The sequence below is a fragment of the Nerophis ophidion genome, linkage group LG04, assembly GCF_033978795.1.
Source record: "Nerophis ophidion isolate RoL-2023_Sa linkage group LG04, RoL_Noph_v1.0, whole genome shotgun sequence".
Lineage (NCBI taxonomy): Eukaryota > Metazoa > Chordata > Actinopteri > Syngnathiformes > Syngnathidae > Nerophis > Nerophis ophidion.
Window position 1 is genome coordinate 353,845 of NC_084614.1, and position 22,598 is coordinate 376,442.

A 22,598-nucleotide genomic window follows, 5' to 3' on the forward strand; every position below is an offset into this window, starting at 1 on the left:
TTTTTTGAGTAAAACTGCAAAATAAACATCTTATTTTGCATCCATTTTTACTCCTACTTGTCAACAAGTTTCTTTGTGTGGATGAGACTTGTGAAGGAAACATGCTGGTTCCTGTCACCAACAAAGCTGGCTGTCACATGACTGTTAAAAACCCTGTTTACTCAAAGCACAACGTAAGAAAAACAAGTAGTTTTGCATGTTGAAGGGGCCGTTTTCAACTTGCTCATATTTACATTTTTCAAAGCAAACAATATAACACCACCACCATTGGCTAGCTTATGCTACCATAAGTGGTTTAATAATAATAGATTCAATTTGTAAAAGCACTTAACATTGAACAAACAATCTCAAAGTGCTACAGTGCATTTAAAAAAAACAAAAACAAAGCCAGAACAACACATAGCTTCCCCCAACAAGTAAAATAAATAGTAAAATTAAATAAAAACTAGAACAGCCTAATTTTTTAGAACTACTACACATAAATCTATCAAAAGGCTTTTTTAAAAAGAAGGGTTTTTAAGCCTTTTTTAAAAGTATCCACAGTCTGAGGTGCCCAGAGGTGGTCAGGGAGAGCGTTCCACAGACCGGGGGCAGAACATATTGTATAGTTTTAAATCCATAAACGAACCAAACTCCAAGAATGTTTTTTGTGACAAACAAGTATGTTTTCCAATCACTCTATCACAAAAAAATAAGAGTTGTAGAATTTATTGGAAACTCAAGACAGCCACTCGACCTGGTCATTTGAAAAGTAGCTCTTGCCTGCTGGAAAAGTGTGGGCACCCCTGCAGTAAACAGTTGGTAATATTTGACTAATAAATCAAATGTTATTTATTTACGTCTTAATCACAAGGACTTCACCAACCACAAGGACATTCCCTGATCTGAACCAACATCCGGGCAAGGAAAAACTCCAAAAGCCCGAGCTGGGAAAAAGAAGTAACCTTGGGAAGATCTCGCAGATCTGAGGGCCCCACTTCTGGGTGATCAGCTCCAATGGATGCTGAATGGTTCCAATTATTGAGTTTTTCCATTAATAGATCATGTGAAAGTCCAGTCCATTGGAAAGCCAGCGCAGGGCTGTAGGGGATCTTGTTGCAGGTAGTGTAGACAAGCCGCCAAGGCAGAAACTAACAACTGGCGCCTCTTCCAGACTGGTACCTCTCCATAAATTATCCATGACAACCTGGTATCCTCTCCACGCAAGAGTGGGAGGACAGAGCAAAAAAGAAAAGCGGCATGTCAACTGGCCTTAACAGGATCTATCCAAAAGCTAGTGTATACAAATGAGTTTCCAGGTAGGACTTAAATACTTCTACCTAACTGGCATCTCTAACTTGCCAGTGGGGTATTCCAGAGTGATGCAACCTTAAAATGGTACCCTAAGTCAGTGCATTTGAGCCGGTATAGGTTTTATATGATCAAACATTCTTGTTCTAGTCCAAAATCATGCAGCTACGTTTTGTATTGTAATCTTTTAATGCTGGCCATCGGGAAACTCGAAAATAATACGTTAAAGTAATCCAGACAAGACGTAACAAATGCATATCAGTGTCACTGGTTAAAAAAATACGAGATTTTAGCGATATTGCAGAGATGAAGGAAGGCTGTTTTAGTAACATTCTTTAACGTGCAGCTGAAAAGAGAGAGTTGTGTTGAAAATAATGCCAACATTTTTCACAGGCGCTTTGTACAATTTTTTTATTGTCAAAATTCTGGGTGGTGTCTGTAAGCAGGTGCCTTTGTCTCCGTTTTCTTGGCATTAAGATGCAAAAAGTTGCTAGACATCCATGGTTTGATTTCATTTCGACATGCCTCCAATCTGGCGCGTTGGTCAGCTTTAGGGGCATCAGCATAACAATGAAAGCTAAAACTGTATTTGCGAATGAATGACACCTAATGCTGAAAAGTGCAGAGTCAAGAACCGAACCCTGTGGCACTCTGCACTCCCCTAGGGTAACATTATGTTTGATGAAATATGACTATAGGCATGAGTGTATGTATGCATATGTGCTTGTATATGTACAGTATCTGTATATCTTTGTTTGTACAGTGAACCTGCGTGTGCATGCATGTACTGCGAGTGTATGTACTGCATTTGTGTATGTATGTGGGAGCGTAAGTACCAATATGTGGGTAAGCACCAATGTGTGCATGTATGTATGTACCTATGTGTGTATGAATGTATGAATAATTGTGTGTATGTGAATTTGTATGTACAGTGTATTTGTCTTCCAGTGTGTGTGGGAGCCAAAGTACGGCCCCAGCCACCCAGAGAGCCCAACCCTAAAACAGCAGGTGTGATGCCCAGGGAACAAGGGACCACCGGCCTCACGTAGCCACGCCGGCTAGCGACAGGAACCCAAGAGCCGGGACCTCCTTGCCACCCGGCAGGGCCAGTGGTAGGCCATAGAAGGACGCGCCCAGCAGAGGACAAGGCACGGGAGAAGCAGGGGATAGCCAGCCCTCAAACCAGCGAGACCGCACCCCAGGTAGGACTCCCCGCTGCCGGACAACTTCGCGAGCCCCCACGAGCCTGTAAAACAATATGCTAGCGCACCTAGGACCTGATTCCTAATTCCCTACACCTGTGCTTACATGACCAATGTTATATTGCCACCTGTATACGCCTGATGTAATGATATAAACATAAATAGAAGACTGTTTATGGATGTTCTCATTTAACCTGGTCATTGTATTCTCAGGCCATTGAATCCATCGCAACTGAACTGTTTGGTTTGTCTTAGAAAACGTTTCGCTGCTCATCTAAGTGTGTTTCATCAGTTCATGTTCATAGATTCAGATTGGTAACATCTAGTCTTGCATCTCAACAGCTGTTTTTTCTCACTATAATAGAGTGGAACCATCCTTGCCCAGGCATACCCTCCTTTGTGTTGGGAGTATAAATTGTTGGGGTTTTGGCACCAGCTGCTAGACTAGATCTGACCAATCTAAGTCTATAAGCAGAAACTGATAGTCTACTTAGATGAAAGGCAAAACGTGTAAGACAAACCAAACAGTCCAGTTGCAATCGATTGAATGCCCTCAGAAAAAAAAAATGGAATGCGGCTCCTACGCACCTGCCCCTAATTGTGATACTGTAACAATTACAAAAGAAAGAATAGAAATCACAAAACAAATAATCAGTCCAACATTTGTCTCAATGTTGCGTCAGGACATTTATGCTTCTTCCAGGAGCAAAAAGATCTTGAAAATGCACCGTCCAAATGTCATGACTTTGTCTTCAGTTGTTCTGCACGTGCAAGTTGTTCAGGTAAGTCTTTGGTATTCTTTCATAATCTATGAACCATGAAAAGCTGTTTGACCATACTTGCCAACCTTGAGACCTCCGTTTTCGTGAGGTGGGGGTTGGGGGGCGTGGTATATTAATAGCTGTTGTGTGCGCAGTTATGGACTGCACTTTCTAAAAGCCGTAGATGTTATTGTCACATATGCACGATTGATTGATTGATTGATTGAAACTTCCATCCATCCATCCATTTTCTACCGCTTAATCCCTTTCGGGGTTGCGGGGGGCGCTGGCGCCTATCTCAGCTACAATCGGGCGGAAGGCAGGGTACACCCTGGACAAGTCGCCACTTCATCGCAGGGCCAACACAGATAGACAGACAACATTCACACTCACATTCACACACTAGGGCCAATTTAGTTTTGCCAATCAACCTATCCCCAGGTGCATGTCTTTGGAGGTGGGAGGAAGCCGGAGTACCCGGAGGGAACCCACGCATTCACGGGGAGAACATGCAAACTCCACACAGAAAGATCCCGAGCCTGGATTTGAACCCAGGACTGCTGGAACTTCGTATTGTGAGGCAGACGCACTAACCCCTCTTCCACCGTGAAGCCCATTGATTGAAACTTTTATTAGTAGATTGCACAGTACAGTACATATTCCATCCATTTGACCACTAAATGGTAACACCGCAATAAGTTTTTCAACTTGTTTAAGTCGGGGTCCACGTTAATCAATTCACGGTACAAATATAAACTATCAGCATAATACAGTCATCACACAAGTTAATCATAATAGTATATACATTGAATTATTTACAATCCGGGGGGTGGGATGAGGAGCTTTGGTTGATATCAGTACTTCAGTCATCAACAATTGCATCAACAGAGAAATGGACATTGAAACAGTGTAGGTCTTACTTAGTAGGATATGTACAGCAAGCAGAGAACACAGTGAGTTCAGATAGCATAAGAACAAGTATATACATTAGAAATACATTTGATTATTTACATTAGGTTATTTACAATCCGGGGAGATGGGATGTGAATGGAGGATGATTAGTAAAGGGTTGAAGTTGCCTGGAGGTGTTGTGGTGCGTGTACAGTAGATGGCAGTATTGTCCTGTTTAAGAGTGGCACGTGCTGTTTACGGCAGACGAACTGCCTTACGGTAGACGTAAACGTGACTGCTGTTGTTGTGTGTTGTTACTGCGCTGGGAGGACGTTAATGAAACTGCCTAACAATAAACCCACATAAGAAACCAAGAACTCGCCCTCGATAATTCTACAGTTATAACGTCATTGGGTAGACACGCTCTTTATACACATCACTCAGGTCCGTACGGAGCTGGAGGGGGCGTGGCCTCTGGCTCTGCCTGAATTTCAGGAGAAAATTTGTCCCGGGAGGTTTTCGGGAGAGGCGCTGAATTTCGCTAGTCTCCCGGAAAATCCGGGAGGGTTGGCAAGTATGTGTTTGACAGACGACAACAAAAATTTCTCCAACCATGAAACTTCTGAGGTTTTGTCCACTTTTGTATTCCCTTATCCACTTCCTCCAAAACAGATCTGAAAAGGTATTGATCATTCTTTTGAAATAGACCAGAAGCAAGAGCGGGTTTACGTTTAACTAATGTAACACGATTTTTAAATTATAGCTTCAAACTCATTGACATCAATGATCTTGGTTAGGGGCGGCATTCCTTAAGAATAGCCTGCCCTTCCACAGGATGGTATTAAGTTAAAAGTTAAAGTACCAATGATTGTCACACACACACTAGGTGTGGGGAAATTTGTCCTCTGCATTTGACCCATACCCTTGATCACCCCCTGGGATGTGAGGGGAGCAGTGGGCAGCAGCGGTGCCGCGCCCAGGAATCCTTTATGGTGATTAAACCCCCAATTCCAACCCTTGATGCTGAGTGCCAAGCAGGGTGGCAATGGGTCCCATTGTTTTATAGTCTTTGGTATGACTCGGCCGTGGTTTGAAATCCCAACCTACCAATCTCAGGGCGGACACCCTAACCACTAGGCCACTAAGTAGGTATGCAGGCTTTCAACATCCGAGGATTGTTAGGATATAAAAGAAACCAACATCTTTTTGACCATCCTGGTGAGTTGCTCGCACACACCGTCATGATGGGACGGAGGGTGTTAAACATCCAGTAAATGCCTTTTGGCAGGAATGTAACTTGAATCTTACTTTAGGCCATGGGAGCTAAGGCTTTTCTTAAGTCTCGCTCTGCTCCAACAAGGTTTGTGCCATTCTCTTGAAATTCAAAATGGTCACTGGTCACAGGTTTTCTTACCACTTGAGCCACTCTCCAGTGATTTGATTTCTTCCATGAAAAAAGCCGGCTGACTGGAGCCAATGATGGTAGATTCTATTTTGGAGAAGTCACTATAGAGTGACTGGCTTTTAATAGAGTTTCTAACCTTTACATCTCTTCAATTGATTGTGTGGATGAGCTGGATCCAATCCACTCCTGCCTTTTTCTCTTCAGCTCCCAGAGAATAGTTTTGAGCTGAAGAAACCAGGCAACTGAGGTCTTGAGATTATAGTCCATCCAGAAAAATTTAGGATAAGTTTCGTGGTGGCATTCTAAGATCCAAAAATGATTACATTTTCCTCTAAATTGCTTTGATGTCTGGTTTCTCCGTAGAAATAGGCTGTGTGGCAAATGTTTGTCTTCTGTCTTTTAAAGAAAGTCTGGATCCTCAATAATCGTTTACATGACAAGAATTTAACCACAGACAGACCTCTGGATGCTTCATCTGCAGGATTGGTCTTTGAGCTGACATACCTCCCGTGATCCACTTTCGTAGCCAACCCGTTTGCAACAAAGGTGTGAAAACCTTTGGTCTCAATCCCGAAGTACTTTAACACAGTCTGACTGACTCTGTTTCAATGCACAACATTAGTCTGATGGTTCAAGTAGTTCAGCTCTAATGAAGCATCCTACAACCCATGGAATCACCTTTATCTGATTGTTTGACTTTTGAGAAACCGGACTAACATACCTAAGTTATGTGATTGGAAACCAGATCTCTCGGGTGGGTGTGTGGTGCTGGAGGGGACCCTTCGCATTGTGCATGCGCCAGTCTGAACACGTAGGTTATAACGCAAATCGCATTAAATCATAACAGACCACAACTGAAATGAGGAGGAGACTATTTATTTGTTTAAAAAATTAAAAGAACGTAACATTTTGAAGTGCATCGATGGGAGGAAAAAAATAACTTAGAGATTTATTTAAGAAGGCAGCTAAAGAAATGGAGAATGTCGGCTTAATTCGTACTCCCGAACGAAATACAAGTGAGATAGAAGAGAATGAAGCAGGAATATTATTATAAGGCAAAGAAGAAAGCATACACAAACCTTTTCATGCTGTATTGGTGTACTCCAAACTGATTAGCAATAACTCCTTATTCTACATGACTGGCAAGCTTGTCCAGGACGATAGCAACCCTCATCTGGATCAGTAACAGTCATTTCCTTCGGGTTTAATACTCATTCTGTCAATGAACTCCGACACATTCAAAAGTTTTATTTCCGTGTATCGGAGTCTGAAAATTCCTTCAAAATAACGTCCCTCCTACCAGTCTTTGCTTTAGACCAACATCCGCTCTAAAACATTCTTGGTAGTAGTGTCATGTTCGTAGAACAATCTAAGAACATTTCTTGATGCCGTCTACTATTTAACATTAGCATAGCCATTAAAAATATACAATTTATAATCTGTGCCAATATCACAGCAGACATCAGGTACAACAAAACTAGGCTGTTGACTTGTAGGGAACTTCAGATGGCTTGTTTTGGTGTGAAGTCATTAGTCCACCGGAAAAGCAATACATTAATCCGCGTTAAAAGAATATAAGAACCCCCCAGTGTACAAGACCCACATGGCGTATGACCAATAGTCGCAATAGAGAGTGTCCATGATCACTAAGACTTCACATGTTGGTGTGAAAATTGAAAAAAACTTACTATATTTGAGAAATCAGAGGAATTTATTGCATGGAAACATAGTGACTGTCCGTCAAGCAAAACTGGTGATTATTTCTTGAACATGTTGTCGACTCCAATGCAAGCACAGCAGCAGTAAGTCCAAGACAAAATCCTGCTGTTCCTTTATTTACATTATTTTCTCTTCTTGTGCCTTTTTCCAGCAACAATGCTTTCTCAGCTTTCTTCAAGTGTGCAGATGACGCACTGGATGTAGATGAGCTAGAAGAGTTTCTCCTGCTTGACCTTTTACTTGTCACATTACACACTTTCCCCCGGATCACCATCGTCATGACACTCAGATTTTGCATTTTTATTAACACCATCGTCATTTTTATAAATTTTTTGTTAATTTTGATAAAAATATCACTCATTTAGTTTTCTTTCAACCATGTTAAATGTCCATCCATCCATTTTCTACCGCTTATTCCCTTTTGGGGTCGCTGGCGCCTATGTCAGCTACAATCGGGCGGAAGGCGGGGTACACCCTGGACAAGTCTCCAATTCATCGCAGGGCCAACACAGATAGACAGACAACATTCACACACTAGGGCCAATTTAGTGTTGCCAATCAACCTATCCCCAGGTGCATGTCTTTGGTAGTGGGAGGAAGCCGGAGTACCCGGAGGGAACCCACGCGTTCACGGGGACAACATGCAAACTCCACACAGAAAGATCCCGAGCCTGGATTTGAACCCAGGACTGCAGGAACTTCGTATTGTGAGGCAGACGCACAAATCCCTCTTCCACCGTGAAGCCCAAATTTTGATAAAAATACTCATTTATTTTTCTTTCAACCATGTTAAATGTGACATATGTAATACAAGGTACTGCCACTGGTAAAGTTGCTAAACATGTCAGAGCTTAGTAAATCTAAAAGGCGTTGTTACGATTCTCAACTTATTCATGACAAAGCCAGGAAAAAAACAAAGATTTGTATCAGGGATGCCTTTGAAAGATGGAGACGATTGAAGGCGGAGAAGATTTTTTTCATCTGACGCCAAAATTGTAATAAATGGAAATGGACATTTCATATGTATACTATATTGTCCAATACAGTCTCTGACCTTGTCTAACAAAGCTTGTATGTTTGTGCCACAAATGCTTAGCATGCTAGCCCGGTCAATGTCACATCGACATACAGGCTAACGGGGGAAATATACGACTGTTAGCATGTGTGTCGATGTGTCATCCAACTGACAGGGCAAAATATATTTTCAACAAATAAAAGCTATGTGGATATGGGTAGTGTCAGTGCCTATTTTGTTCTAATTGTGGTTTCTGGTATTGTATGAGCATCAGGCACATATGGGGTGGTATTTGTTTGGCACAATATAATGCTTTACATGTAATGATTTTTTTACTTTGTATTGATGGACATGGTAGTAGGCTATATGATTTATGCGTAATGTGGGTTTGCTCACTATGGAGTTATGCTGAACGAAATATGGCGGTAATTTTACTGTTGGCCTTGGCTTGCAATCAAATTAGGCCTATGTGATATGTAATATAACAAATATTATTATATAAAACTTTCGATGGTGATCTTTGCTGTCAAACTAGACATTTTAGCAGGGTAATGCCAACAATCTGTCCTGACTAAAATATTGCTGCGTAACTTTACAAATACATTTGGCTAATTGACATCAGATGTGGCGTAAATCTTGCAAGAAGCATAAACAAGAGAAACCTACAGCGTAGGACTCGTGGATTGCTATTTGAAGTTCCTTGACCGAGCTTGCAGTGCCATTTCTGGCCACATTTCTACATATGGGACTTTTAATATTTCTTTAATATTTCACATCATTGTTAGACCTTTTAGAATAAAATGTTTCCTGTCTTTTCTGCTCCTCACTTTTTTTTTGATTATGTGGAACAGCAGATACATTTTCTTTAGACACCAAAAGAGATGTTTTTTCTTTATTTTCTTGCCTGTGCAATAATGTCTATTTTTTCTTTTGGAGTTGTTCAATCAAAAACATGATTATTTTAAAAGGCTCATATCATGATGTTTTCCCTATTTTTAAAACAATTCATTTTGGTCTACTATATATAATGTAAAGATGGTTCTTTGGTCAAAATGTTACATAGATTTTGGTGTGAAGACCTTTCTTTCTTTTGGCCACTTTTTGACAGACGCAAAATAGGTCTGTTTTGGGAGGTGGAGTTGTTGATGCGAATAAAGCCCTCTTCACCACGCTGACTAGCCTTCCGTCCCCGCCTCGGCAGCCTTGTTTACTACATTAGTTTATATGTTATTTTGCGAAGGCCGCATGAAATATTGACACCATATCACAACATTCCTGATGATATAGCGAGATCAGCGGCTCACCGTGGTTTGTTGTTGGCTCAAAGAGGAGACGATGCGCAGGACACATATTGGCACCCAGCATCAAGGGTGGGAATTGGGGGTTAAATTACCAAATATTATTCCCGGGCGCGGCCACTGCTGCTGCCCACTGCTCCCCTCACCTCCCAGGGGGTGATCAAGAATGATGGGTCAAATGCAGAGAATACTTTTGCCACACCTAGTGGGTGTGTGACAATCTTTGGTACTTTAACTTTAACTTAACATAAAAAGGAAGCCAGGCTGCAAATGTTGTACTATATGCTGGCTATGGTAAAACTTGAAGTGAAGTGAATTATATTTACATCACACTTTTCTCTAGAGACTAAAAGCGCTTTTACATAGTGAAACCCAATATCTAAGTTACATTTAAAGCAGTGTGGGAGGCCCTTGGAGCAGGTGGGTAAAGTGTCTTGCCCAAGGACACAACAGCAGTGACTAGGATGGAAGAGAGGATCGAACCTGGAACCCTCCAGTTGCTGGCACGGCTGCTCTACCAACCGAGCTATAACGCCTTGTACCAAGTCTTTCTCTCTCAATCTGCGTGTATTGACAATGAAATTATTTTATTTTCTATAATCATGTTAGTACTTTAACTGCACTGCTGCTTTGATCACTTGAACACAATAGAGGCTTGAGCCGGTTATACAGAAAGCAGCGCAACGAGTTACATCACGGACGTAATAATGAATTACATTACTAACTGCTCTGATCATTGCCAAACAATGTAGACACTAGTTCAATTAAAAGTAGTTATTAGGAAAATCAGTCTTTATTTTCCCGGAGAAAAGTGACAAAATTGTTACAGTAAAAGGCTAAGCTAGCTACACAACAAATCGACGTATTGTTCACATATTTTCAAGACGACTGTTATTAGTAATACTTACTGTTTCATTATCTCCTCCATTACCATAAATCGCAGAAACCGAGCTTGCCATTAAAAGTAGTTTTTAGGAAAATCCATTATTTTTTGAAGGTCAGTGGTTGAAGCACTCGTAGCGACTTCTTCACAGATGAAGGCACACTGCCACAAATTACACAAGTTAAAAGTAAGGCACTTTTTACTCAGATGAGGCTGAAAGTTTGTGTAGTGACTTGTGCTGGTTAAATGTCCCTTGTGGATCAATAAAGTTTGTCTAAGTCTAAAGCAGCCTACAACAGAGCATGTTCTTTATTGGGTTTCATCGCGGATATGATATGGTTGTGGGTCCGATGTAAATTAAAAAATGTCGGACTCGGGCAAGGATGTTTGGGTAAATCTCTTTGTCACAGGTTGGAAAACGTCAGAAGTCAGAGCAAATTCCAAACGGACCTTTTGGTGGAAGTATGGAACAAGTCAAGATTGTTTTACAAATATCACCGGTGATGCTTCCATAGTTTGATTACAAATTTTCTGGATTTATGCAGATCCCAAATACACATAAGCAAGTGCCAAAAGGTGAGAAAAGTTGGTTTTGAATGATAGGGTCCTTTCAAGAGTAGGTTTAAAAAAAAAACTTAAAAAAAACACCTCCAACACAGTGGAGTCTGTCTCACATCAACACATTGCATGTCATTAATTGTAACAGCTGTACTGTCACTGTCAGAGAAACCACGTCACTGCAATGTCTTTTTAACAGCTGTTACGTGCAGCAAGGGCCAGGGTTCTGTCAAAATGAGCTGCCTTGTCAAACAAAGCTACCAGTTGTTATTCTGTAAACAACAGTGATGAAAAGTCAAACGTAGTCTACCATTGTTTGCCTTAATGTGATCTTTTTCAAGCCGTGTATAAATGCTTACTGGTCAGAAGACACAATGAAAGAAACACAATTTAAAATAATGACTTGGATTTTAATTTGTTCTGAAGAGAACTTAAGCATTGATTCGGTGCGTGCGCATGACAAAACAGCTCATGTTGACAAAGATTGGTCTTTAGGTCATTTGACACCCCAGGCAGTAGTACTGTAAGGATTGCTCTCACCTGAAATGTTTCCTGATCTCACTTTCGAAGACATCGATGGCTGGTGGACGTGTTGCTCTGTGGGCTGTCATGCAGGTTGTCAGATGCAGGCGTGGCGCGCCAACTTTCCCAATGACTTGCCCAAAATGTGTCCTTAACACCATGATTTATCATTTTCCACGAAACGTCTACTTGTGTGTCCTTTTCCCCATAAATCTAGGCTGGAGTTTACTTTTTCCAAAATATCAGGAGTTTTTACTGCTGCTGGAAAACAAGAGGCAGTGTTGGCCGTCCCACTTTTTTGTAACTGTTTTGAAAACAAATGTTACATGTATGCATTATCCTGTTATAGCTCACATTCTGTATTGTGTTTTGGAAAAAAGGTTGTCATGAACGTTACTTAATTCATTGAAAATATGATACAAAAGAAAAAACATTTTTATGCATATGTATTTATTCAGTTATAAACTTTAATTCACTTTCTTCTTTCCTTCATGGATCTACACTTTACCGCTGCCGGTAGTTTTTTCTGTTTTTTTTGTAATATTTTCAGAATGTGTGTGTTCTATTTTTGGCCAAATAAAAAGAAAACAATCTAAAGTTGTGTTCATGTTTTAGTTTTAATGCCATTATTTTCATAGTCCGGCCCGCGTTTACACAGATTTTCCCCCATGCGGCCCCTGAGCTGAAATGAGTTTGACACCCCTGGTGTACACGGACCATGAAAAAATTATCTATGAAATGCATTTTCATGCATCACCCCTAAAATCAGAATACTTTACTTTGACATGCGCAGAACATAACATAAACGGAAAGGTCTGTTATTATTTGTGCTATGGCGCCACTATTTGGACAAGTTCGCTCACTGCAGGTGCTGAAAAAACATACTTTCAGTGTGAACAGACAAGGTTTTGTGCATTTTTGTTTGTTCGATGTTATCACTATTTATTTGCCTTTTTTTTTTTGTTCACTACTTTTGTTTTACCTCTCTTTTTGAAATTGAGCTGTTCTGTGCCATTTATGTCGCAATCTGTACAAGTTGCCACACATCTTCATGTAACGACATTCTATGTACATGCACAAGGCTAGCAGTTAGCACTTGGATTAGCGGTAAAGTCGTGAATACAACAGCTCATTAAGACGACAACAGGACCCTTTCTTTTATCGTTACGACACAACACTCCATACCACTCTTTTGTTTTCGCTAGTCTCATTTTAAAGCAACAAACTCAACAGTATATAATGATACTTCTGTACATGTTGAATGGGGCAGACAGCAGCAAGACAATCGCTTCATTCCAAGACTATTACATTTAGTCTCGCTCCACCACCAAAGTATTTCTGACATCAAAGACATGGGCAGAAAGGATAACTCCAACCCGAATGTTGGAAGATGTGTTTTCATGCGCTACAATCTGAATGACGATTGGCATATCCCACACGTCCCGATCGGAATTAAATTTTGATTCAAACGTTTGTGATAAAGTCAGAATATTCCGAATGCGTGTTTACATAAAACATTTTTAGTGCGGTTAGGATCTTAATTGTTGCGATCCGCTGCACGGATCGTTTGTCATTTGGATTTTTGAGTTTGTGTGTGCACTTCCTGATTTGTTTCTGTCGCCATAGTTGCATATTTGTTTCACCTGTTCCTTGTTTCCGGACTCTCACCTGCTTGTTGATTACCATCCTTATTTAAGCCTGCATTTTCTGTGACTCGTTCTCGGATCCTAGCCTTGTTTCCCTCAACAAGTGACGACGCTAACTCCCGACATTGGTAAACCTGTTTTTGTACTTTTTAGCTTATATGCTATTACTGTGTCTAGTTCCCTAGCTTCATGCTAGCGCTTTTGGTTTGTCTTTTCTACATAGCACCAGTGTTTCTGTTCTTAGTCTGTTTTTAGTTAATAAACCAACATTTCTTACCTTTATGCTGTGTCCAAGCCTGAACTGCATCCTGGAAGAAGCACCTTAACCACCATGCCTAGCAGACGTCACATTAATCCTATTAAATGTGTCCATGTGCACATAGCTAGTGTTTTTTGTTTCCCCAAATATGGAACATATACCGTTGTACATTGAATTGGTTTTGGCATCTTTAATGTGGAAAATGTATGAACTTGTCCCCCGCATTCTTTCATTTTTCCGTATTTGGTACTCCGTAAAAATGGATTGGACACACCCAATCTATTTCATACTTCTTTAATTTGTTTGTTTTATAGAATGTTAAAAAGATTACAATGTTATGCAGAGGTGTACTTACAACTATTTCATAGACAAATTATACTATTTACAGTCGCTGCGGAAAGTGGGGTGCATGGGCAATGGGCGCGAAATGTTTTCTTTTTCCTAGGGGGGAGGCGTTAAAGGGAAAATAATTTAAAAAAACACTGCTCTAAATACTCTTTTTTTATTATTTTTTTTAATTTATGAACACGACTTGCAACAACTAGGTATATGACAATGAACTGTATTAATGATAGCCGCTGTAAAACTCCCGATGGTGAGTATTAACGTTTCAAATTAAAATGATCGAGAAAAGGTGATTGAAAACTGCACCTTGGTAAATTCGTGGACAGACTGGCAACAGCTCACTAGCTTAAATGCTAACATGAAAACAAGAGACATTCATGTCTTTCCCCGTTAACCTATATAAACACATTACTGTCGGAGCAACTAAGATAATCAATTGTGCACATTGAACCTACAAGTTGTGCTCTCTTAGTCCAAAGTCATCGTTCTTTCCTCAGAGGAATACAAGATGGAAGTGTTTTTATGGAGCGATAAGGACCGCTGAACAGAGTGGGACGCCACAACCCATACAATAAATGATAATAAATGGTATGTTTCATTTGTTACACACTTTTCATTAAAATACATCTTAAAGTGCTACAGTACAAAAATATTTAAAACATTAAAAGTTTAGCTAATAAAGCAAAATAAGTACTAAGACTAAAACACAACCGGTGAGGCATAAAAAACAAAACATGCAAAATAGTGTTTTAGAACACTGTATATTTATTTTAGTTATTTAAAAAAATAACTTGGTTAAAAGATGTCAGTGTGTGTTTAAGTACATTTTTAATGCATTCAACAATACCGCGATAAAAATGATAACCGTGATAATTTTGGTCATGATAGGCGTGATATAAAGTTCCCTAGTTTGTATTGATAGGGGCATCGAATAAATCCTAAAGATATGGTTTTAGTGCATTAGTATGTGGGTGAGCAAGCAGAGATGCTGCAAAGAGGAATGGGTGAAAATGGCCAAAGATAGGTGTACATCGGTGCATAGGTGGCATCGTATTCAAAAAGACTTAAAGCTGTGATTGCTGCCAAAGGTGCATCAACAAAGTATTGAGCAAAAGCTGTGAATACTTATGTACGTGTGATGTTTTCATCTTTTAGTTTTAATAAATTTGTAAAATAAAAAATGATCGCATACATAAATTAATAGACGTTCCCACAAATATGAATATGAAGCATTAAATGCATTGGCGAAAAAGTGATTTTTGAGTCCTTGTCTCAATCTTTTTTTACATTGTTGAAATCAAATGTTTGCAAAGCCCGAACAAAAACCTCTGTGTCGCCAAAGTATCCACAGCATGTAGAAATGTGCGAACGTGAAGCATGAAGATGGCGTGAAGCAGCGCACATTACGTTTATTTCACTCTTGATACATCTCATCTTTGCTGTGACAGAGGGCGAATGTCAGGTTTTTGTGCGTACGCAAGCTCATTACATGAGACCCCTGGTGAATTGGAAAGGGGAAAACATGTAGTCAATTATTATCTTTAGTGATACCCTCAGTTACGTTATTGATATGGCATAGAAACAAAAGAGTATCAGGCTTCTTTGTCCGACTATTCACATTGTTCATATTTATTTGTTCTCTTTATGAAAACATGAAATTTTCAAGTTGAAGGAAAAGAAAACAAGGAGAATCAATATGGAACAAAACAACAAAAAAGTAGCTTAAAATGTAACCCTTTTTGGAAGTGCAAACAGAAACATTTGATCAAAAGTTGAAGTAGGAGGGTAGGAAATACTTTAAAGTATTCTTAGTTCATGGCCTTTGAAAGAGCAACACGTTTACCTTATGAACACTGTACTGACATTTTCAGGTTTATTTTGGACACAAATCTATTGGCTATTTTTTGATTAAGATCATAATATAAAAGTGCACTTGAACTATTGTGAATCAGACAAGTTAAAGAACATTACAAAGTGTTTTGAGACAATTACAAGTTAGTCGTTTTAGTAACCAATCAATACTTTTACCAGCGTGGAACAAGACTGTGTAAAAAAAAAGGAACTCTTTTCACTTTAGAATGATGTTCAAAAACAAAAATGTGCTTGAACATTCACAAGTCACTGCTTGTGTTGCTTTTTGCAACACACGCACGCACACACACACACACACACACACACACACACACACACACACAATGGAACCTGTTCTGCGAGTTGATGTGCGACTCTTCACACAACGAGCAGCTTGCCGTGTTGAGGCCGCACTGCCTTGTCTAGCTTGAATTCTGAGGAGAGATCAGACGTTTCATCAGAAGATACTAAGAGAAATAAAAAGTGCTAATCTCACCTCTTTTTTCACATTTGTAGCTGCTGACTGTGAGACTGGATCACTACATGGAGGAAATGCAAGCATGTTACATGGGTGCACTGTTTTCACCTGCAGTATATTTGGATGTATTTCAAGTAAGATGCAGTATGTTACACAACATGAGTACACCAAAACTTTCTGGGATTGAGGCTGTTACTCACACAAAACTAATCATGTATTCATTCAACTTGAATAGTAACTTGGGAATGAATGAGAAATCAATGAAGTAAATGCAACAGAGCCCATGTTGTAATAGTGGTGAGGTGCAAGCTGCTAAGTCAGCATCATCATTGCTGCTGCATGGTAATCAACACTAACCAGCTGAGGAGCACAACCCAAATGTAAAGCCCAAGCAGAGGGAGCTAAAGCTGCTTAATGCTGACCCATTAAAAAACAGGAGGTTGCCTACAGCCACAGCTGTTGTTTGACACAGCCCCAATTCGAGACCTCGGTGGGCATTTGCTTTTGAAGACCACACAGTTTGCCACTATAAAATACATTGAATGTATTTATTATGAATAATTATTTTCTGTCATGACATTTTTTTCACCACCTGTCTGAAAATATTGTATGAGTTGCTGGCACCAACAGTGATTTTATAACAATCATTAAAAACATACAGTATATAGAAAAGGCTCAAATGTAAAATAGTCAGGCATGATGGCAGGGCTGCACAATTAATTGGAATCAAATCAACACTGAGGTTTTATTCATGAAGTAAATAACAGCAAGAGGCTGACTTTTTCCCCTTCGTCGCTCACTTCAAACAGGAAGAAAGACGTATTAACTTTGTCCATCGCTCTCAGCACCTGTGCCCCTTTGTTTACGAGTGGAATTAACTGAACAGAGTGACCCCCTCTTTTCAGTCATTCACAATCTTCATCTCGGCGAAGACGAGAGCGGGGCGCCCCCGCAAACATACTCACAGTCCAAAGAGCCAGTGAGAAGTGCCGCAAAATAACCCAAGATTAGAAAAAAGAAAGATTATGTCCTGTTGTGGGAATATTTCAGCTTCAAATTGGATGAGCATTAGGAGTCCATCAATACAGAAGAACGAGCGAAAATGCTGTGATCACGTAATAGCAATAAACAAAAAGATAATGTTCAACCTCGTTTTTCCAACTGGAATTTTTTTTTTTACTATAAGTTGTACTATAGTACGGTAAAATGTTTGTTTACAAGAAATTAGTCCATTTTATCTTTGGTTTATGTATTTACGATAAAGTTATTTACTTCTAATTGCAGAACCTTGGTAAACAATTCTACAGTAAGGATGAAAAAATGTTGGTATCATTTTAAATGAATACTTGCAATACTAATATAGATTAAGATTACATTAAATTAAAAACACTGCATCGTTTTTATGGCTTAATTCTTCAATTTTAGAGCACGCTATAGACAAAAGTTCTGAGTCTGTCTGCAAAAAGCCAAATATTGTTTAAGTAAGTTACTGCATATTGTTTTAATGTGTAGCACCTTGAGATTACAATATGTGATTGACATCCTAAAAGTAACATGTCTTCCTTCACTCGTTATTTTCACAGTTTTATGCATTTTTATGTATAGAATATAAAAATCAAAAATTGAATCACAATTTTGGAGAGAAAAATCGCAATTTGTTTTTTTCTCAAAATCGTGCAGCGCTAATAATGATGGCTAACAACATTCAACAAAATAACAAAAAACCATGGAAAGATGAAATTAACACCCAAAATAAATGCAATACACAAAAAAAGTAAGCACAAAATCCAAGCTAACTCAAACTATACAATTTGGCCGTCAAATTGAATTGTTCTTTATGCATTTTATGTATTATTTATATTAAATTTCTACATATATATATTATCATGTTTTGTATTATTTTTTAGATGGCATTAAATGTAGTTATTCTCCAGTGTGGACGCCTTGAAGGTGGCGTTTTTCCTCGTTCCTCATTGTCATGCCATGTTTTGTTTTGTTTTGTTATTGTCAATAGTGCTGTATGTGCGTGAGTGTATTTCCTTGTCTTCTTTGATTTTTTTGGGTGTAACGCACTGTTTGCCACTTGCCTTTGTATGAAAAGTGCTCTATGAATAAAGTTTGATTAGATTTAAATCCTTGTTCTGCCGGCCACACACCATCCCTTCATCTGGTGCTCATATGAAAGACACGACTACCCAAATGGAGAGAGTCTTTTGGTGAAAGTGTTGTCTGACTCGCTGGATACAAAAAGCTCCTCAAGCCGTTTTAAGATAACATTTAGCTGGAGACGGGCGGAACGTTCAACCAACAATATGCAAAATCACGACCCTCTTTATTGCTCACACTAAACCACATTTATATCATATTTATTGTTATATGTCATAATTCCACGGCTGTCAGGGGCTAGAATTTTTCTCAGCAAACAATGGTCAGGGTCTTTATTTTTATTTTTTTTTAAACATTCAATACGAAGGCTTTGAGTGGTCAGGGTTCAATCCTGGGCTCAGGATCTTTCTGTGTGGAGTTTGCATGTCCTCCCTGTGAATGCGTGGGTTCCCTCCGGGTACTCCGGCTTCCTCCCACTTCCAAAGACATGCACCTGGGGATAGGTTGATTGGCAACACTAAATTGGCCCTAGTGTGTGAATGTGAGTGTGAATGTTGTCTGTCTATCTATGTTGGCCCTGCGATGAGGTGGCGACTTGTCCAGGGTGTACACCGCCTTCCGCCCGATTGTAGCTGAGATAGGCACCAGCGCCAACCGCGACCCCAAAGGGAATAAGTGGTAGAAAATGGATGGATATATATATATATATGTGTGTGTGTGTTTGTTCCTTCGCAAGATATATCCACAGTAAAAACTAAAAAAATTACTTTTACATACCTGCTAACTTGCTTTGAGGCGTTCTCAAAAAATTTCATTTTCGAGGCAACACTGTGGGGAAAAAATAAAACATACATGACAAATTAACATTAAAAAAAAAAAAAAATTATGAAAGTGAATAATAATCGTCCCTGCGCAGCAACATTCACCAACAAAAAAAATACACCTTTTTAAATCAGAAGTGTCAAATAAGGTGGCTGGATCATTTGAATGAGTGGCTTCAACAAATGAATTGATACATTTTTCATTATTGCTAGATCAGAGGGAATTATTAGAAGTGGTGTGGTGGCATGTAATATTAGTGGTGGGGTAACGTGTAATAGAAGTGATTTTGTGGCGCGTATTAGTAGTGCTGTGGCGTGTATAAGTAGTCCTGTGGCGTGTATTAGTAGTGCTATGGCGTGTATTTGTAGTGATGCGCTGGCATGTTTTAGAAGAGGTTTCGTGGCATGCATTAGAAGTGGTGTGGCGTGTATTAAGAGTGATGTGGTGGCGTGCATTAGAAGTGGTGTGGCGTGTATTAAGAGTGATGTGGTGGCGTGCATTAGAAGTGGTGTGGCGTGTATTAAGAGTTATGTGGTGGCGTGTATTAGAAGTGGTGTGGCGTGTATTAAGAGTGATGTGGTGGCGTGCATTAGAAGTGGTGTGGCGTGTATTAAGAGTTATGTGGTGGCGTGTATTAGAAGTGGTGTGGCGTGTATTAAGAGTTATGTGGTGGCGTGTATTAGAAGAGGTTTCATGGCATGCATTAGAAGTAGTGAGACGTGTATTAGTAGTGGTATGGTGGCGTTTATTAGTGGTGGTGCTGTGGCATGTATTAGTAGTGGTGTTGTGGCACGTATTAGTAGTGGTGTATTGGCGTGTATTATTAGTGGTGTGGCGTATATTAGTAGTGGTGTGGTGGTCTATATTAGAAGTGGTCTGAAATGTATTAGTAGTGGTGTGGTGTGTATTAGTGGTGGTGTGGTGGCATATATTAGTAGTGGTGTGGCGTGTATTAGTGGTGTAGCATGTATTAGTAGTAGCGTAGAATGTATTAGTAATGGTGTGGCGTGTATTAGTGGCAGTTTAGCGTGTAATAATAGTGGTGTAGCGTGTACTAATAGTGGTGTGGAGTGTACTAGTTGAGGTGTGGCGCGTATCAGAAGTAGTGTAGTATATATTAGTAGTAAAGTACTGTATATGTGATTAGTAGTGTAATGTACATAAGCCATAGTGTAGAGTGTATTGGAGTAGTGTGACATGTATTAGTAGTGTAATGTACTGTATATACAAACCCTGTTTCCATATGAGTTGGGAAATTGTGTTGGATGTAAATATAAACGGAATACAATTATTTGCAAATCCTTTTCAACCCATATTCAATTGACTGCACTACAAAGACAAGATATTTGATGTTCAAACTCATAAACTTTTTTTTTTGCAAATAATAATTAACTTAGAATTTCATGGCTGCAACGCATGTGTTTCATCACCTTTTCTTTTAACAACACTCAAACATTTGGGAACTGAGGAAACTAATTGTTGAAGCTTTGAAAGTGGAATTCTTTCCCATTCTTGTTTTAAGTAGAGCTTCAGTCGTTCAACAGTCCGTGGTCTCCGCTATCGTATTTTACACTTCATGATGCGCCACACTTTTTCGATGGGAGACAGGTCTGGACTCCAGGCGGGCCAAGAAAGTAAACGCACTCTTTTTTTACGAAGCCACGCTGTTGTAACACGTGCTGAATGTGGCTTAGCATTGTCTTGCTGAAATAAGAAGGGGCATCCATGAAAAAGACGGCGCTTAGATGGCAGCATATGTTGTTCCAAAACCTGTATGTACCTTTCAGCATTAATAGTGCCTTCACAGATGTGTAAGTTACACATGCCTTGGGCACTAATGCACCCCCATACCATCACAGATGCTGGCTTTTGAACTTTGCGTCGATAACAGCCTGGATGGTTCGCGTCCCTTTTGGTCCGGATGACACGATGTTGAATATTTCCAAAAACAATTTGAAATGTGGACTCGTCAGACCACAGAACACTTTTCGAATTTGAATCAGTCCATCTTAGATGATCTCGGGCCCAAAGAAGCCGGCAGCATTTCTGGATGTTGTTGATAAATGGCTTTCGCTTTGCATAGTAGAGCTTTAACTTGCACTTACAGATGTAGCGACAAACAGTATTTAGTGACAGTGGTTTTCTGAAGTGTTCCTGAGCCCATGTGGTGATATCCTTTAGAGATTGATGTCGGTTTTAGATACAATGCTGTCTGAGGGATCGAAGGTCACGGTCATTCAATGTTGGTTTTCCGGCCATGCCGCTTATGTGGAGTGATTTCTCCAGATTCTCTGAACCTTTTGATGATACTATGGACTGTAGATGTTGAAATCCCCAACTTTCTTGCAATTGCACTTTGAGAAACAATGTTTTTAAACTGTTTGACTGTTTGCTCACGCAGTTGTAGACAAAGGGGTGTACTTCGCCCCATCCTTTCTTGTGAAAGACTGAGCATTTTTTGGGAAGCTGTTTTTGTACCCAATCATGGCACCCACCTGTTCCCAATTAGCCTGCACACCTGTGGGATGTTCCAAATAAGTGTTTGATGAGTATTTCTCAACTTTATCAGTATTTATTGCCACCTTTCCCAAATTCTTTGTCACGTGTTGCTGGCATCAAATCCTAAAGTTAATGATTATTTGCAAAAAATAAAAAATGTTTATCAGTTTGATCATCAAATACGTTGTCTTCAACCCATATTCAACTGAATATGGGTTGAAAAGGATTTGCAAATCATTGTATTCCGTTTATATTTACATCTAACATAATTTCCCAACTCATATGGAAACGGGATTTGTAAGTAGCAGTGTATTGTTTATTAGGAGTAGAGTAATATATATTGGTAGTATTGTAGTGTGTATTACTAGCATCGCTAACAGTAGTCTGCCCTTTGTTTTACGCTAACAACTTCAGAGACAGCTCCTGAAACAAGCAGGCTTCGCTACACATCTCAAAATAACTCTTGGCTCTCTTCCAACTACCCATCAGTCAAATTCAAAAATATGAACTGTAAATTTGTCTTCAGCGAATTAGCTAACCGAGCATGATGTTAAGAGGGGGGTGAAAGTATAGCATTGTAGCTACGCTAGTGTTTTTTTGTCCTCTCATCACTCCTTAATGTTACATTATGTGATAAATGCTTTTCCCAGGGCATTTAATCCACCGCAACTGGAGCTTTTGGTGTGTCTGAGTACACAAACACAGCATTAAAACTATTGACATACATATGGTGTATCCTCAGTAGTTCATAGAAATCATGAGCCACCATGGGGCCAAATAAAGATGCGAGTGCCAGCAAAAAAGATAAAGAAGGTGAGAAACACCACTGAATTAAGAAAGAACTATCAGCAAAGTATCCTCCTCCCTCACTAATCATCGGCATCTTTAACAAAAACAGTCTTCAATAAAAGGTAAATCAATTTCATTCATTGCCTTTCACACTTTTTCTTGCATGTTTTGTGTTGGGAAGTTGTTTAAGGAATATTGAGAAATGTATGATTGTTGATAACCACAATGTTTCCCACCAGTCACCTTGGTGACAATGTTG

The 22,598-nt window shown here is 39.6% G+C and overlaps 2 protein-coding genes across 2 annotated transcripts in view; one reads left to right on the forward strand and one right to left on the reverse strand.

The window, feature by feature from the left end:
* LOC133550657 (androgen receptor-like) overlaps window positions 1-8,499 on the forward strand; it is a 92,039-nt gene extending 83,540 nt beyond the window's left edge. Inside the window, exons 9-11 of the mRNA XM_061896587.1 lie at window positions 2,223-2,492; window positions 3,196-3,274; window positions 7,420-8,499. The gene's annotated coding sequence lies outside the window, so the exon portion shown is untranslated. The remainder of the gene's footprint in view (window positions 1-2,222; window positions 2,493-3,195; window positions 3,275-7,419) is intronic.
* Window positions 8,500-15,392: 6,893 nt separating this feature from the next.
* LOC133550656 (oligophrenin-1-like) overlaps window positions 15,393-22,598 on the reverse strand; it is a 55,919-nt gene continuing 48,713 nt past the window's right edge. Inside the window, exons 22-24 of the mRNA XM_061896586.1 lie at window positions 19,007-19,057; window positions 16,142-16,184; window positions 15,393-16,079 (exon numbers count right to left, since the gene is read on the reverse strand). Coding sequence (XP_061752570.1) covers window positions 16,068-16,079; window positions 16,142-16,184; window positions 19,007-19,057 — 106 coding nt within the window. The 3' untranslated portion in view covers window positions 15,393-16,067. The remainder of the gene's footprint in view (window positions 16,080-16,141; window positions 16,185-19,006; window positions 19,058-22,598) is intronic.